The 14,850-nt window shown below is 34.3% G+C and overlaps 2 protein-coding genes and 1 pseudogene across 2 annotated transcripts; 1 reads left to right on the forward strand and 2 right to left on the reverse strand.

The window, feature by feature from the left end:
- Window positions 2,400–3,032, forward strand: LOC104703819 (annotated as a pseudogene).
- On the reverse strand, window positions 9,426–9,967 carry LOC104703821 (UPF0540 protein At1g62060-like). The gene has a single exon (XM_010419896.2). The coding sequence runs from the start codon at window positions 9,924–9,926 to the stop codon at window positions 9,462–9,464; it is 465 nt and encodes a 154-aa protein (XP_010418198.1). The 5' UTR covers window positions 9,927–9,967; the 3' UTR covers window positions 9,426–9,461.
- On the reverse strand, window positions 9,426–12,859 carry LOC104703822 (UPF0540 protein At1g62080-like). The gene is made up of 2 exons (XM_010419897.2): window positions 12,268–12,859; window positions 9,426–9,454 (listed from the first exon to the last, which is right to left on the reverse strand). The coding sequence occupies exon 1, from the start codon at window positions 12,744–12,746 to the stop codon at window positions 12,285–12,287; it is 462 nt and encodes a 153-aa protein (XP_010418199.1). The 5' UTR covers window positions 12,747–12,859; the 3' UTR covers window positions 9,426–9,454; window positions 12,268–12,284.

A 14,850-nucleotide genomic window follows, 5' to 3' on the forward strand; every position in this document is an offset into this window, starting at 1 on the left:
AAAAAAAAAAAAAAAAAAGATACGGAAGTGGTCATGGATCGAGCTAGCTGTGGATATGTCTATGACGTAGCTAGGAACATAATAAATTAGAGAAAGAATTATTGAGATGATATCCAAAAGTTAGTTTATTCCTGATATGTATACATTTTCTAAAAATTATTTAGATATTTAGTGCCCTCAGTGTAATTACAATTTACTCTTTGAATTTATTTTTTCGATTTTAATTAGAAAAATAATAAAAAAATACACATCAGCAAATTAAAATAGACATCATCTTCCATAATCCACGTCACTAGACTGTTTTTTTTTCTTTCCAGAATCGACAGTTTATTCTTTATATCAAAAGAGAGAAAACTAAAAAGTTTTTACTGTTCACAACCCGAAAAAAGAAAAAAAACTCTCTCTCTCTCGCTCTTCGCCTAACCCTAATTCCGCCGGCGATACTCTGTCTTTCTCTACTCTCTCACCGTCATCTCTCACCGTCCTCGCTCGATATCCTCTCTCGTTCTCTCTCTCGATATCCTCTCTCGCTCTCTCTCTCTTCATCGTCGTTGTCTTGTTCGTTTCCGTCTAAGCCGCCCTCGTTTTCGAGTTCCGGTATGTGACGGCTGAGTTGTGACGGCTGAGTTATAGTATTTACGGGAAAACATAAGGTCTCGTCGTATCATATGACGGCTGAGTTATAATGCTTGGTGGCTGAGTTATCACAAGAAATAATATGAAAGCAAATGGCTCATTTATACGACTTGACGGCTGAGTTATAGTATTTACGGGAAAACGAAAGATCTCATCGATTCATATGACGGCTGAGTTATAATGCTTTGTGGTTGAGTTATCATAAGAAATAATCTGAAAGCAGAAAACGAAAGGTCTCGTTACACAAAATAAAACAAATGTATTACAACAATACTACATCCGACAAGTTTTCATATTGTGCCCAACTTGTTTACATCGCGAACATGGGTGTTGCTTAAATACATATTTGTGTTTCTTTACCCAATTAACGGAAACAACAATTACCATAATTGGAAAATGAAGATGAATGAGGAAATTAATAAGAATGAGTGTAATTAAGAAGTTAAGAACGAGGAGAAAAAAAGGGGGAAGAAAAAGGTGAAGAACAAGGTGAAGAACACTTTTTACCCAGTTGAAGAACAAGAGTGGAAGGAACGACGTTTCGTATTTCCAGAGAAGATGATGACATGGAATGCTGACATGGATGATGCGTCCGAAGTGGCAAGTCAGCCACCAAACGAACATGTAAATCAACCTAATTAAATCAGCCATCAAACAAGATTATAACTCTGCCGCAACATGAATACTATTACAATAATTAAAAAGCAAAAAAATGGATGCCAAATTCAGCCGCTTAATGTCATAACTCAACTGAAAATTTGTAACTCAGCCGTATCATTTAATAAGTCAGCCGTAACTGAATGATATTCTAGTAATTAATCTTTTGCTACTAATTCAACCGTAAAATGGCCGAATTTTTCGATAAGTCAGCTTATGACGGCTGAGTTATAGTGCTTAACCATAACTCAGCCGTAACGACATCTCATAAGTCAGCTGTTGTTCATAACTCAGCCAGCCGAAAAATGTTAATTCAGCCGTGTCGTAGTGATAACTCAGCCAAAATTTTGACAACTCAACCATCGGGTGAAAACTCAGCCGTAAGTACGGCTGAGTTATAGCAGTTATGCTATAACCCAGCCAGATTTCATTAAGTCAGCCGTAACGCTTGGCTGAGTTATGCTCTAACTCAGCCGTCCTCTCTAACTCAAATGTTTTTTCCATAAATCAGTCGCAACATACTTTAACTCAGCCGTCATTACCTCTGTAATGCGATACGACTGAGTTATTTAATGCACATCAGCAATTTCTGACGTAGCATATGATGTGGCAATAGCATTATTGTAATTACGTTTTTTCGTGTAACATAAAACAAGGGCACGTTGGGTATTTTAAAAATATCTTAAATATCCTAGTAATAAAAAATAAGTTTATTTGTTCTGGTAATATTACTTAAAATGTATACTAGCTGAGTAAATCTCCCTTACATACTAGTATTTCTTTTTGCAATATTATACAAAAGAGTATTAATTACTCCATAAATAAGAAACTAATAAAAAATTTTAAAAAGACTAAAAAAAAAATTATAGCATTGATGAGATATGGCATTTATAAGCTGGTAGATAAAATCGAGATTGATTTTGACAAGAGGTGTTAAGATAGTACTATCATGTTGACACCTGATCTTAGTATGTCTATTAGTTGTAATTTTACTAATCCATTTAAGCATGTATATTTCTTGTAAGAAATGCTCACGTATCCAATTAAATACAAATGTATCTAGTGTGTATATATATATAGAGGCTATATATGATTTGGGAAGAAGAACACAAACACACAGTTTAATACAAAACCTATAATAAATTTAAAAGATGAATGCCACAAAGTTTTCTGTGCTTCTCGTGATTGGCGTTCTGTTTGCCATTGTGACCGCAAGGCCGGTCGAAGAAGTCTCCAAAGAGACCAAATTAGGGACATCTATGTCAAAAACTGCTCGCAAAGGCATTGGAGCTGAGCTTTCTGTTGTGGCCGGAACTAGAAGCAGACAGTAGTGGCTTTAGCTATGCTAGTGCTACTAGGAGTCCCAAAGGTCCATGCGCCGATTCATACGGAAGTGGCTACACAGGTACCAGCGGAGCTGTCTCTGCTCAGGGTCGCAACGCAGACGCTGCTTCTTCCAGTGGTTCTAGCGCTCAAGGCAATGCTGCCGCTGCAGCAAATCGCAATGGTGCTGCTGCTCGTGGAGACGGTTCCACAAGTTCGGCTTCCACTGCGAGGGGCCGCTCCACTGACAAGAAGAAGAAGAAGAAGAAGAAGAAGAAGGACGGCAAAAGTAAAAAGAACTGAGCGTGAGGTGATCTCATCATGCTTATTGGTCAAAGCTCTCTTTATATATATTCTACAAACTCACAATCTCTTTTGTATTCATAAATAAAACCAGAGATTGTCACCTTTAATTACTATCAAATTAATGCTACTCTTCTGTGTAATGGCTATTTTATAAATAAGGAAAATGCAATAATTACGACCATATATTACAAGAAAACTCGCCGTTTGCGACTTCTATAAACGTCGCTAAGTAGTCGCAAATAAGGGTTTTGCGACTTCTTAGCGACCATTTTTGGGAGTCGTTAAAAAACGGTCGCAAAATAAAATGGTCGCAACATCGTCTCTAATTTGCGACTGACTTCCGACTATAAAATATAGTCGTATATAAGCGACTGTTAAGTGACTGTATCTGGAGTTGCACATTTCCGACTGAAATGCAACCAAGTTTACTTACTGACTGTTTTGTGACCATATTTAGAGTCCTATAGCAGGACGATTTTGGGACTAATTACAAGAGTCTGAATTTGGAGTTTTTGTTTGTTATTTTGTTTGGTCACAAACTGGTCACATGTTTGTTATTTGGTTTGGTCACAAACTGGTCACATGTTTGATATTTGTTAATTTCCAATTTAAAATGCTATTAGTTAAAAAGAAAATGATGATTAAAAATACTAATCATAGCAACAGATACCCTTATCATACCATAATATCATCCTAATCTTACCATAACATCATCTTAATCATACCATAATATCATCCTAAATCATACCATAACATCATCCTAAAAGAGTTTAAACACAAAAGATCATCCTAAATGATAGGAAATACAAATCAAGTTCATTGGGTGGAAGAAGTGTTAGACAAAGGAGAATTGGCTGCTGCCGTGGCTTGTGCGGTGCCTCCTCTCGTGGCTTGTGTGGCTGGTTCATGGTCAGTAGGAGCAGAAGCCATAAACTCAACCAACTCAGGATTTTTTTCATTCATGAAGGCGAGGAGCTTATGGAAGCTAGCCTGAGACTGTCGATGTTCCGCATCACGGCGTGCATTTTCAGCCTCGTGTTCAGCTATCTTGCGCCGAAGTTGATCTTGAAGATCCTGAACAGTTGATGGGCTCGCATAGCTCTCTTTCCTTTTTCTTTTGTTAAGTGTGTCGACAAGAGATCCAAGGCCAAAAGGGTTGCCTTAGATATCTGTCTGAGTACACTGAAACAAAACATAACATTCAATAAACATTCAGTTAAGCGAGAATACTCAAACCTCATTAAAAGAAAATCAAAAACATTAAGTAAAATTACCTGAAGAAAGATCTCATTCTTTTAATCAATGCTAAGAGTTTGATGACTTGAATGTTTAGAGGAATTATCTGAAGTATGTAGTCCATCCTCATTCATTTCAGACAATTTCTCTTCTATGGTCTTCTCATAGGTCTCAACATCCTGAAGTATCTCTCTTGAATGAGTATTGGAGTCACCTTCCAACTATAGTAAGGCCCATCAAACTTCCTCCTAAAGATTCCAGCAATCGCTCGAGACAACCTCCCTTTGTGTCTGTTAAACCTGTTATAAAAAACAAGAAGAACAACTTATATCACAGACTAAAACCAAATGGTCCCAGAAGACTAACCTATATCACAACAAACCTATATCACAACAACAAAATTATATCACAACAAACAACTTATATCACCACAACAAACCTATATCAAAACAACAACTTATATCAAACATATATCAAACTAAAACCGATATCAAACTTATATCACACAACTTATATCAAACCGATATAACTAAGATCATTTATGCTGTTTATATCAAACCGGTATCAAACTTATTTGATTCTTATCACAATATCAAATAAGAATCACAACAACAAACCTATATCACAACAACAAACTTATATCACAACCTATATCAAACTTATACCACAACCTATATCAAACTTATATCACAACCTATATCAAACTTATATCACCACAACAAACCTATATCACAACTAAAACCTATAACAAACTTATATCAAACCTATATCAAACTAAAACCGATATCAAACTTATATCACACAACTTATATAACTAAGAGAATTTATACCATAAAGTCTCGATTCCTGGAATAGGTTGCTCAGACAGCAGTGGTAGATGCTCGCGACCTGGAAGAGCAAACAAACAATCCAAAATATCATTATAGTCAACATTTAGATTATGATTTTGTTGAGGTGGATTAGGATGTGGGATTCCTCCTTCGTCGCCATCTTCCTCATTAGGGTTTGGTGGCGGTACAGCTTCTGGAGCAGGAACCGGTGGTGGAAGAGCAGGAACTGGCTGTATCCTCGGCGGTGACTGTGAAGGAAGGCTTCGATGCGAATGGGTCCCGGAATGGTTCCCAGACTGTGTCTTCGGCGGAAACTGCGTACGAGGGCTTTGATGCGACTGGATCCCGGAATGGTTCCCAGACTGTGTCCTCGGCGGAAACTGCGAAGGACGACTTTGATGCGAATTGGTCCCAAAATGTGTCGCCGATGGGTTGGACGAGTGAGAAGAAGTTCCGGGAGCACTGACACCTTTAGTGGCGTTTTGACCATTGTATGTCCTTACACCCGACGCAGTCCTGCCTCCACGACCTCGAGATCTACTACCGCTGGGAACCATTAGATCGGCAAATCAGTTGACTGAGAAGAGAAATCAGTTGAATGAGAAGAGAAAAGTTTGAGAGAGAAAGCGGCAAATCGCCCTTTGAGAGAGGATAGAGTGTTAACCCTAGATCGAGAGTGGCTAGTAATAAACAAAGAGAAGTCGTTTTGGTTTACCTAGTTATTAATGAAAAGAGTCGCACATTAGTCGCAAAGGAGTTGCAGAGTAAATTAACCTAGTTATTAACGAAACAAGTCTCTAATTGGTAGCAAAAGAGTGACAAACAGAAATAGTCGTAATATAGTGGCAAATCAGTCGCAATTTGTGACCAATTTACGACTACCATATATATGTCACAAACTAAAAATCTTGAATTCTACACATTATGAACAAAACTGTTGATATAAATCACTAAAGAGAACTCATATTAGTAGTATAAAGTACATATAATAGTAAGATTTAGTAAAACAATGTTTACTTCACTTAGTTTTGAATTTTTCTTCATTGCAACACATTCTCATTTAAAAGAACATGTAACACTTGAGATAAATTTTGAAATTATGGATGTTTAGTTTATAGTCATGGAAATTTAATACTTTGAGAAAGTTATTATTGATAAGGTGAGCAAAACAAAGCATAAATTTCACCCTAAACATGTAAATGAATCTAAAATGTGAAATTTCAAAATAAAAAAATATAGTGAGTGGCTAAACAGTCTTAAAAGTGTAGCTAAATCAGGTGTTAGTCGCAAAGTATTCAGATATCAGTCACAATATCGTTGCAAAACAGGTCTCTAATTGGTAGCAAAAGAGTGACAAACAGAAATAGTCGTAATATAGTGGCAAATCAGTCGCAATTTATGACCAATTTACGACTTCCATATATATGTCACAAACTAAAAATCTTGAATTCTACACATTATGAACAAAACTGTTGATATAAATCACTAAAGAGAACTTTTATTAGTAGTATAAAGTACATGTAATAGTAAAATTTAGTAAAACAATGTTTACTTCACTTAGTTTTGAATTTTTCTTTATTGCAACACATTCTCATATAAAAGAACATGTAACACTTGAGATAAATTTTGAACTTATGGATGTTTAGTTTATAGTCATGGAAATTTAATACTTTGAGAAAGTTATTATTGATAATGTGGGAAAACAAAGCATAAACTTCAGCCTAAACATGTAAATGAATCTCAAATGTGAAATTTCAAAATAAAAAATATAGAGAGTGGCTAAATAGTCTTAAAAGTGTAGCTTAATCAGGTGTTAGTCACAAAGTATTCAGATATCAGTCACAATATCGTTGCAATTTGTGACGTCTTTGCTACTAAATAGAGGTATAAAATGTGGACGCAAATAAGTCCTCAATATACGACGTTTTTGCGACTCTCTTTACCAATTATATAGTTCGTCACAGAGTAGTCGCAAAATTGTGACCATTATGAGACAAATTTATTTTCGACGCAAATTAGTCCTTATGTAGTCGCTTATGTAAGACCATTTTGTAACATTTATTTTTCGTCGTTAGTAAGCAATGTTTTTCTCTCCAATTTTTTGGTAGTCGTTGAGTCGTCGCAAATTAGTCTCAAAAGCGTCGCTATATTTTACGACTGAATAAGTAGTCACAAAATGTAATCCCAAAATGCATGTTTTCTTGTAGTAATATATTAATTTTCTTAGATATAAATAAATATGCATGGTGCCGGTGCCAACACATTCGGATGCCTAAGACCATTTTCTAAAAATTGCGTGGATAATTTTATTTACATACCATATTGTTAAGATAATCTGAATCAGTTAATATCTTTACCATTGAATGTGAGGACGATGTGTTTATAATCAAATGGTTTAAATTACTAAGTTATACTAGTTTGGTAGAAAATAAAAATATCGAACACTTAATTTTGCTGAAAACAACTTTTTATATACCAAACACATCATTTATATTATTTTTAGAATACAACAAATTTGTCTGAAAACAAAATCAAGTTATTAAATTCCTAATGAAAGAGTACAAAAATTAAATTATTTACGAATTCATTTAAAAAAAAATGTTCAAAAGATTATTGTAATCATTATCTACATTTTAAAAACACTATATATTTTAAGATTTTAAATCCATGAACACAAGGTAACAACATCACATGAATTCTCCACAATAAACGCTTAACCAATTCAACCAAAATGTTGCCTATAAGGCCATTGCCTAGCTCTTTGGCCTTTGCCAGTAAGTGTTTTATCTTCTTGTCACTTGTTTCTTGTATAGCCTATTATTCTGCTACAATGCTGTGTCATCTTTTGTTTCAGACAATGATCATCCTAAAGAAAGGCCACTTAGCCAAGTTCCACTTAGTGTTAATTGAACGTACCACTACCATTAATTCTCACGTCTATGACATAAAGCACAGGGGCCATGAGTACATGTAGAGATCAATCTTAAGTGATTAATTAGCCACATACCAGACGTTATTCAAAATCTTGTCCACCATGAGTATGGTTTGAAGTTATTTTGATTCTATTAGTCACCTCCAAACGAGATCTGAGCCAATTAGCACTGTCTTTAAACTCCTAGTTTGGTCTTTGCGTCATATATACGATAAGCTCGTCCTGTAACAAATGCCTCAAAATCATTTATGTGTTCCATCTGACATGTTAAGAACATCATATTTCTCAAGTCTCTAGCTTTGTGACAACATCTGCTTCACCTTACCTAGCACTTCAATTTTGCAGAACCACCAAGTTCCTTTGGTTCTAGTCGCGTATATCGATCATTTTAATTAATCTCCTGTTTCACTGATCTCATTTTTTTTTTCATGAATCAAATACTTGCCTCGTCAGAGATCCTTATGAAAGATCCATTTCAATTTAACTTACTTCTCCAGTCAAATCTTTCATGCTCAATGAATCACTACCGTGCTAGCTAAACTTATTTATTGATCAAATTTGGATGGAAGTAAGCTCAGTCGTAGAATTACTTAAATTAATGATCAGTAACTAATTTATCTCTTGATATTCATTCTAGATCAGTACTGAAAAAATCTTGCGCCTCTTAGTGTGTTGGCATGCATGGCACTATGCATGTGTATATAAAAATTGTTAAAGAAGATTGATAATAATTATTGCATCTGTTTTTTTTATAAGATAGACATTACACAGAAAGAGATGGCATTCGATAATAATTAAAGGTGACAATCTCTGGTTTTATTTATGAATACAAAAGAGATTGTGAGTTTTTAGTATATATATATAAGATAGGTTTGAGTAGGCCTGGGCATTCGGTTAACCATTCGGTTTCGGTTCGGTTGTATTCGGTTTCGGTTATTTTGGATATAGTAATATAGTAACCATTTGGATATTTATGAAATTTCGGTTTAGTTCGGTTCGGTTTCTTTCGGTTCGGTTATTTAAATAAATAACCATAACTAACATAAATTATATTAACATTAACCAAATAAACCAAATATAACCAAAACTAACCGAATATAACCAAAATTAACCAAATATACAATAACAAAAATACAAAAAAGGGAAAAATATTGATTCAATTTTACAAAATAGTATTTAACTTTGTAAATTCAAAATAATAACATTTACATATATTGATTATTTAAAATATTTAATTGTTTTGAATCTAGAAATAATTTATATTTTAAGTTTATTTTATAGTTTTGCATAATATTAAGTATATAATATTTGATATCTTCTAGGTTTTCGGATATTTCGGTTAACCATTTAATTGTCGGTTCGGTTCGGTTCGGTTTCGGTTAGTTTGGATATAGATTTTTACTAACCATTCGGGTATTTGAAGAATTTCGGTTCGGTTCGGTTTAGTTTTTTTCGGTTCGGTTTTTGGTCGGTTATTTGGTTATCGGTTATTTTGCCCAGCCCTAGGTTTGAGCAATAAGCATGATGAGATCACCTCACGATCAACATCGTTTTTTTCCTTTGGGGCACTTCTTCTTCTTCTTCTTGTCATTGGTGCGTCCACTCGCAGTGGAAGCGGAACTTGCGGAACCGTCTCCACGGGCAGCAGCACCATTGCGATTTGCTACAGCTGCAGCATTGCCTTGAGCGCTAGAACCACTGGAAGAAGCAGCGTTTGCGTTGCGACCCTGAGCAGAGACAGCTCCGTTGGTATTTGTGAACCCACTTCCGCTCGAAAAGGCGTTTGGACCTTTGGGACTCTTAGAAACACTGGCAAAGCCTGTTCCCGAAGAGGTGCTAGCAGTTCGGGCATCAACAGAAAGCTCAGCTCCAATACCTTTGGTAGCAGTTTTCGGAGATGAAGTGCCTAATTTGTTCTCTTTGGAGACTTCTTCAACCTGCCTTGCGCTGACAATGGCAAACAAAATGCCAATCACGAGAAGCACAGAAAACTTTGTGGCATTCATTTTATGTATTTTTGTTTGATGAAATTGTGTGTTGTGTTCTTCTAACCAAATCATACCCTCTATATATACACACACTCGATACGCATGCATTTATTAGGATACGTGAACATTTCTTACAAGAAATATATACATGCTTAAATGCATATAGTCAAATTACAACTACCGGTCATAACAAGATGTCAGCATGATACTACAATATCTCAACACCTCTTGCCAAAATCAATCGCACTTTTTTCTAACCAAGTATTATGGATAGATCGCGATATCCAATACATTTTTTTTTTTTTTGCTATAATCTTCGGAGTCATACTTTTCGTAAGTAAAATACAGTATATATATATATATACACATATATATATATGAAAAGAGAATATATCTGAAAAAGTAAAACATAAAATAAACATACATTACATATAAAATTCAAATTTAAAACATATAAAATTAAAATTAAAATAGTTTTTTTCTTTTTCTTTCAATATTCTCAATAATACATTACAATAGATTCAAGAGAATATACATTATACTCTCGTATAATTTCTTCTTTGTTCACAGCATTTACTCTACCGAGTTTGAATTTGGGTGATGGATACAATCCATTACGATACATACATGATCTTGTCACCCTAATGAAAATTTTCTTATGAACTAAATGAATAAATGGAATAGTAAAATTGAACTTTGGGAAGGTTTACCAATGTTAGCTATATGGTATAACCAAAACGAAGAAAACATATAAACACGTGCTATGCACGGACGAATCTTATGTTGAATAATTTTTTTTGTCTTATTATATAATAAAGTATTTTATTAGTTTATTAGAAATGTCACTATATTTTAAAATTTGTAGCCTTTTTGTTTGTTTTTATCATATGTTTTTAAACATAATTCGAAATTCAAAACAAAACTTTTTCCAGATCAGTGGATCTTGGGGTTGAATTAGTGCCATAAAAGATCTATGGTTTAATAACTTTGTAATGAATAAATATATATATACACATACATACACATACGCACATATATAAATTAAATATAGAATTTGTTAGAAATGCCCTTAAACATATTTGTTCATAAACATACCTTTATATAAATTTTACATACATATATATATGTATGTAAATATACATAAATAAATAGTAGATATAAATATTTGAATACAGAAATATATAAAAATTTACCAAAATTTATATATATACTTATGTTATTCTTTATTTTGTTTTTTTCGAAATAGAATTTATATTGGTTAAATGATTGGATATGATGTTTATAGTACATGATACTTAGAAGAGAATATTATATTAACTTCAAGTGAAATAATTGAAATGATTATATATTATGAATAAAATATCATTTACATATATAAATTTAAATATGACAAAGTATCTTAAATCGTTTATATGATACTTGGCAGATTTGCGCAGATGATTTAACAGATTTTAGTAGACAAAAAAAAAAATTTAAACCATTTTTTGTATGATTTGAAAATCTTTGTTTGCTTGTTTTTAGTTTTCTTTTTATAGGGCTTTGCTTCCGAGGACATCACTTCGTCCGTCGGCTTTGACTCCAAGGATATTACTTCGTCCGTCCACTTTGACTCCAAGAATATTACTTCGTCCGTCGACTTTGACTCCGAGAATATTATCTCGTCCGTCGGCTTTAGCTTCCATTTTTTAGGCTATGTTGTATTCTTTCTTGGTGTGAAACCAAGTTAAAATAAAACTTCGGATGAAAAAGAAAAAAAACCATTCAAATCAAATATGAAATGTAGATTTTGATAATGATTGCGATATAGTTATTGGAATGGTTAATGCGAGTTAAACCACCACACGATTCGTCGAAGGCTTTCACTATTGGAGACTTGGAGTTGTTGATACGTTTTGAGATCCACTGATCACCATCAGTTAATAATTATGTGTTGTTGATACGCTTTGAGATCCTAATATAGTCAAACCAAAATGTAAAGAAACATAAAACTAAAATTGCATAATGAAAATTGAATAGTAATCTCAGCTAACTAAGCACCCAATATCTAGTATGATTCTTTTCTACCAATTTATAGAGTGAATCATTTCTTGTATTTATTCGTGTTCTTGTATCTACTAATCCACTATATGATTTGAGAATTTACAAAATATCCCACCTAAACTACCTAAATGATTATAAGTTAGGTCGTAATTATTGCATTTATTTTTATTTATAAAATAGGCCTTACACAGAAAGAGTAGTACTGTCTCATGAAAATTAAAGGTGACAATCTCTGGTTTTATTTATGAATACAAAAGAGATTGTGAGTTTGTAGAATATATATAAAGATAGGTTTGAGCAATAAGCTTGATGAGATCACCTCACGCTCAGTCCTTTTTATCTTTTGCCGTCCTTCTTCTTCTTCTTCTTCTTCTTCTTGTCAGTGGTGCGGCCACTCACAATCGAACCGGAGTTTGCAGAACCTTCTCCACGTGCAGCAGCACCTTTGCGATCCGCTGCAGCTGCAGCGCCGCCTTGAGCGCCAGAACCACTGGTAGAAGCAGCGTCTGCGTTGCGACCCTGAGCAGAGACAACTCCACTGGTACCTGTGTTGCCACTTCCGTATGCAAAGGCGCTGGGACTTCTGCGACTCCTAGTAGCACTGGCAAAGCCATTGCCCGAAGAAAAGCTGTCAGTTCCGGCTATTACAGAAAGCTCAGCTTCAATGCCTTTGGTAGCAGTTTTTGGAGTAGAGGTGCCTAGTTTGGTCTCTTTAGACTCATCTACGACCATACTTGCGCTAACATTGGCACACAAAACACCAATCACGAGAAGCACAGCAAACTTTGTGGCATTCATCTTTGGTTTATATGTATATATTTTGGATTAAATTGTGTGTTTGTGGTGAGTTGTGTTGTGTTCTTCTTCCCAAATCATAGCCTCTAAATATACACACACACTCTTTACGCATTCGTTTATTAGGATAACTGAGCATTTCTTACAAGAAATATACATACTTCAATGCGTCAGTCAAGTTACAATTTACAAACCAACAGTCAACATGATACTATATTAACACTTCTTCTGAAGATTAATTGCAATTTTATTAACTGGTTGAGATCTAAATTGATAGTATCATACTATTAATTAGTTTCTTATCTACAGAGTAATACTTTTTGTAAATATCGAAAAAGAAATAGTTTAGAATAGTCTATATGTAGTGCGATTCTACTACGTACTTAAGTTAAGTAACTTAACAGAAGTAGGGCATGGGCCACCCATAAAAAAACTTGTGATTTAATTAGTGTAGTTCCTAAGATTGGAGATATTGGCCCCATTGTTTCATTTTGATCATTGTTATGCATTATTCTTTCTAAAGGCATATCCAACAAGTTCTCAAAACGTTAAATGTTGAAAGTTTTTGAACTCCAACAAATCTTTAAAACCTCAAATTTTGATGTTTTGATTAGTGATACCTCAAATCAAAATATCAAAAAACAAAAAAATAAAAATAAAATAACAGTTCCACACTTAGTTACTTATGTAAACAATGTTCCTTCGTATTGGTTTTTTAAGCCAATCTTGTACCATGTTGTAAATATTTCACTTTAATATTATATATATATATATATATATATTTAACTATCACATATAAGATCCAATAAAACATGAAAATTAAAATCAAACGTATTCATATATTATGTATATATGTAAGTACTTTGATATTATAAATGTAAATACTGTTAGTGAATAATTAAATATTTTATATGTAATTTTATGATTTATTGTGTGTGTAATTTATTTTATATGAGGATGTACCATTGCATCAATACACCTTCAAACTCTTATTTTGAGGCTGAGGCACCCTTAAAAGTTAAAATGATAGGTCGTCGTCGGATATGCCATAAAATGTTTATATTGCTCAAAACAGTTGTTTTATTATTTTTCAAACTCGTTATATTTAAAACTTTATCCTTTTGTAATCGAAGTATCAAGCATGTAAATACTTTTATTCAAAAAAAATTCTGTTAGACTTCTCTTTGGTCTCAACGATTTTATATTAAATTAGAGGTTCCGCTCCAAAAATTGGAGAAAGTTTCAAGCGACAACAGAGTAGTTTTCGTCAATGAGTCAGCGGAATAAGCCGTTTAAAGGAAATCGAAGAATAGAGGTCGTATGTCATGGTGCAGATCGACTAAGCCATCGTGATTCTCTCCAGAAACAGCTGAGGATAGCAATGAGGAAGTGTGAGTCAACGTAGACACCTGTAAGTGTTGCAAACCCATGTTCTTGGATAAGGAGAGAGTTGAACACAAAGCAAGAGCCTCCCTTGTTAAAGCTGAATTAACAAGGATCGATTAGCCTTACCATGCATCTTCAATTTGATAAATTATTACTATTTTCTAAGAACATTTAGGAAGATTATGAAAGTCGTAATTATCGTATTTGTTTATTTAAAAATAGTCATCAACATCACACACAAAGAGTAGCATTTATAATTTTTTTTTAGCATCTATAATTAATATAGGTGTCGACAATCTCTAGTTTTATTTATGAATACAAAAGAGATTGTTGGGTTTGTAGAGTATTAATATAAATTTGCGAAGCTACGATCATGATCACCTCACGGTGGAGGCCCGGTACTGCCATAAGCAACTGTGGTGCCACCTCCGGAACCGTCTCCACTGCTGGTTGCGCCATTAGGAGTTGCTGCAGCACGACCACGGCCTCGGCCGTAAGCAGTACTCCTAGAATAAGCTTTTGCGTTGGGACCCTCCGCGATGACATATCCACTAGTAGTGCCGATGCCAGTTCCATTTCCACTGCCTCTGGGACCTTTGGGATCCTTATTAGCATCAGCGTTGCCATTGCCATAACCGGTAGCGCTGCTGTAAACAATAACAGTAAGCTCAGCTCCAACGCCGTTGGTAGTGCCAGTATTGGGAATAGAGATGTTTAATTC

This window comes from Camelina sativa, chromosome 7 (assembly GCF_000633955.1).
Source record: "Camelina sativa cultivar DH55 chromosome 7, Cs, whole genome shotgun sequence".
Lineage (NCBI taxonomy): Eukaryota > Viridiplantae > Streptophyta > Magnoliopsida > Brassicales > Brassicaceae > Camelina > Camelina sativa.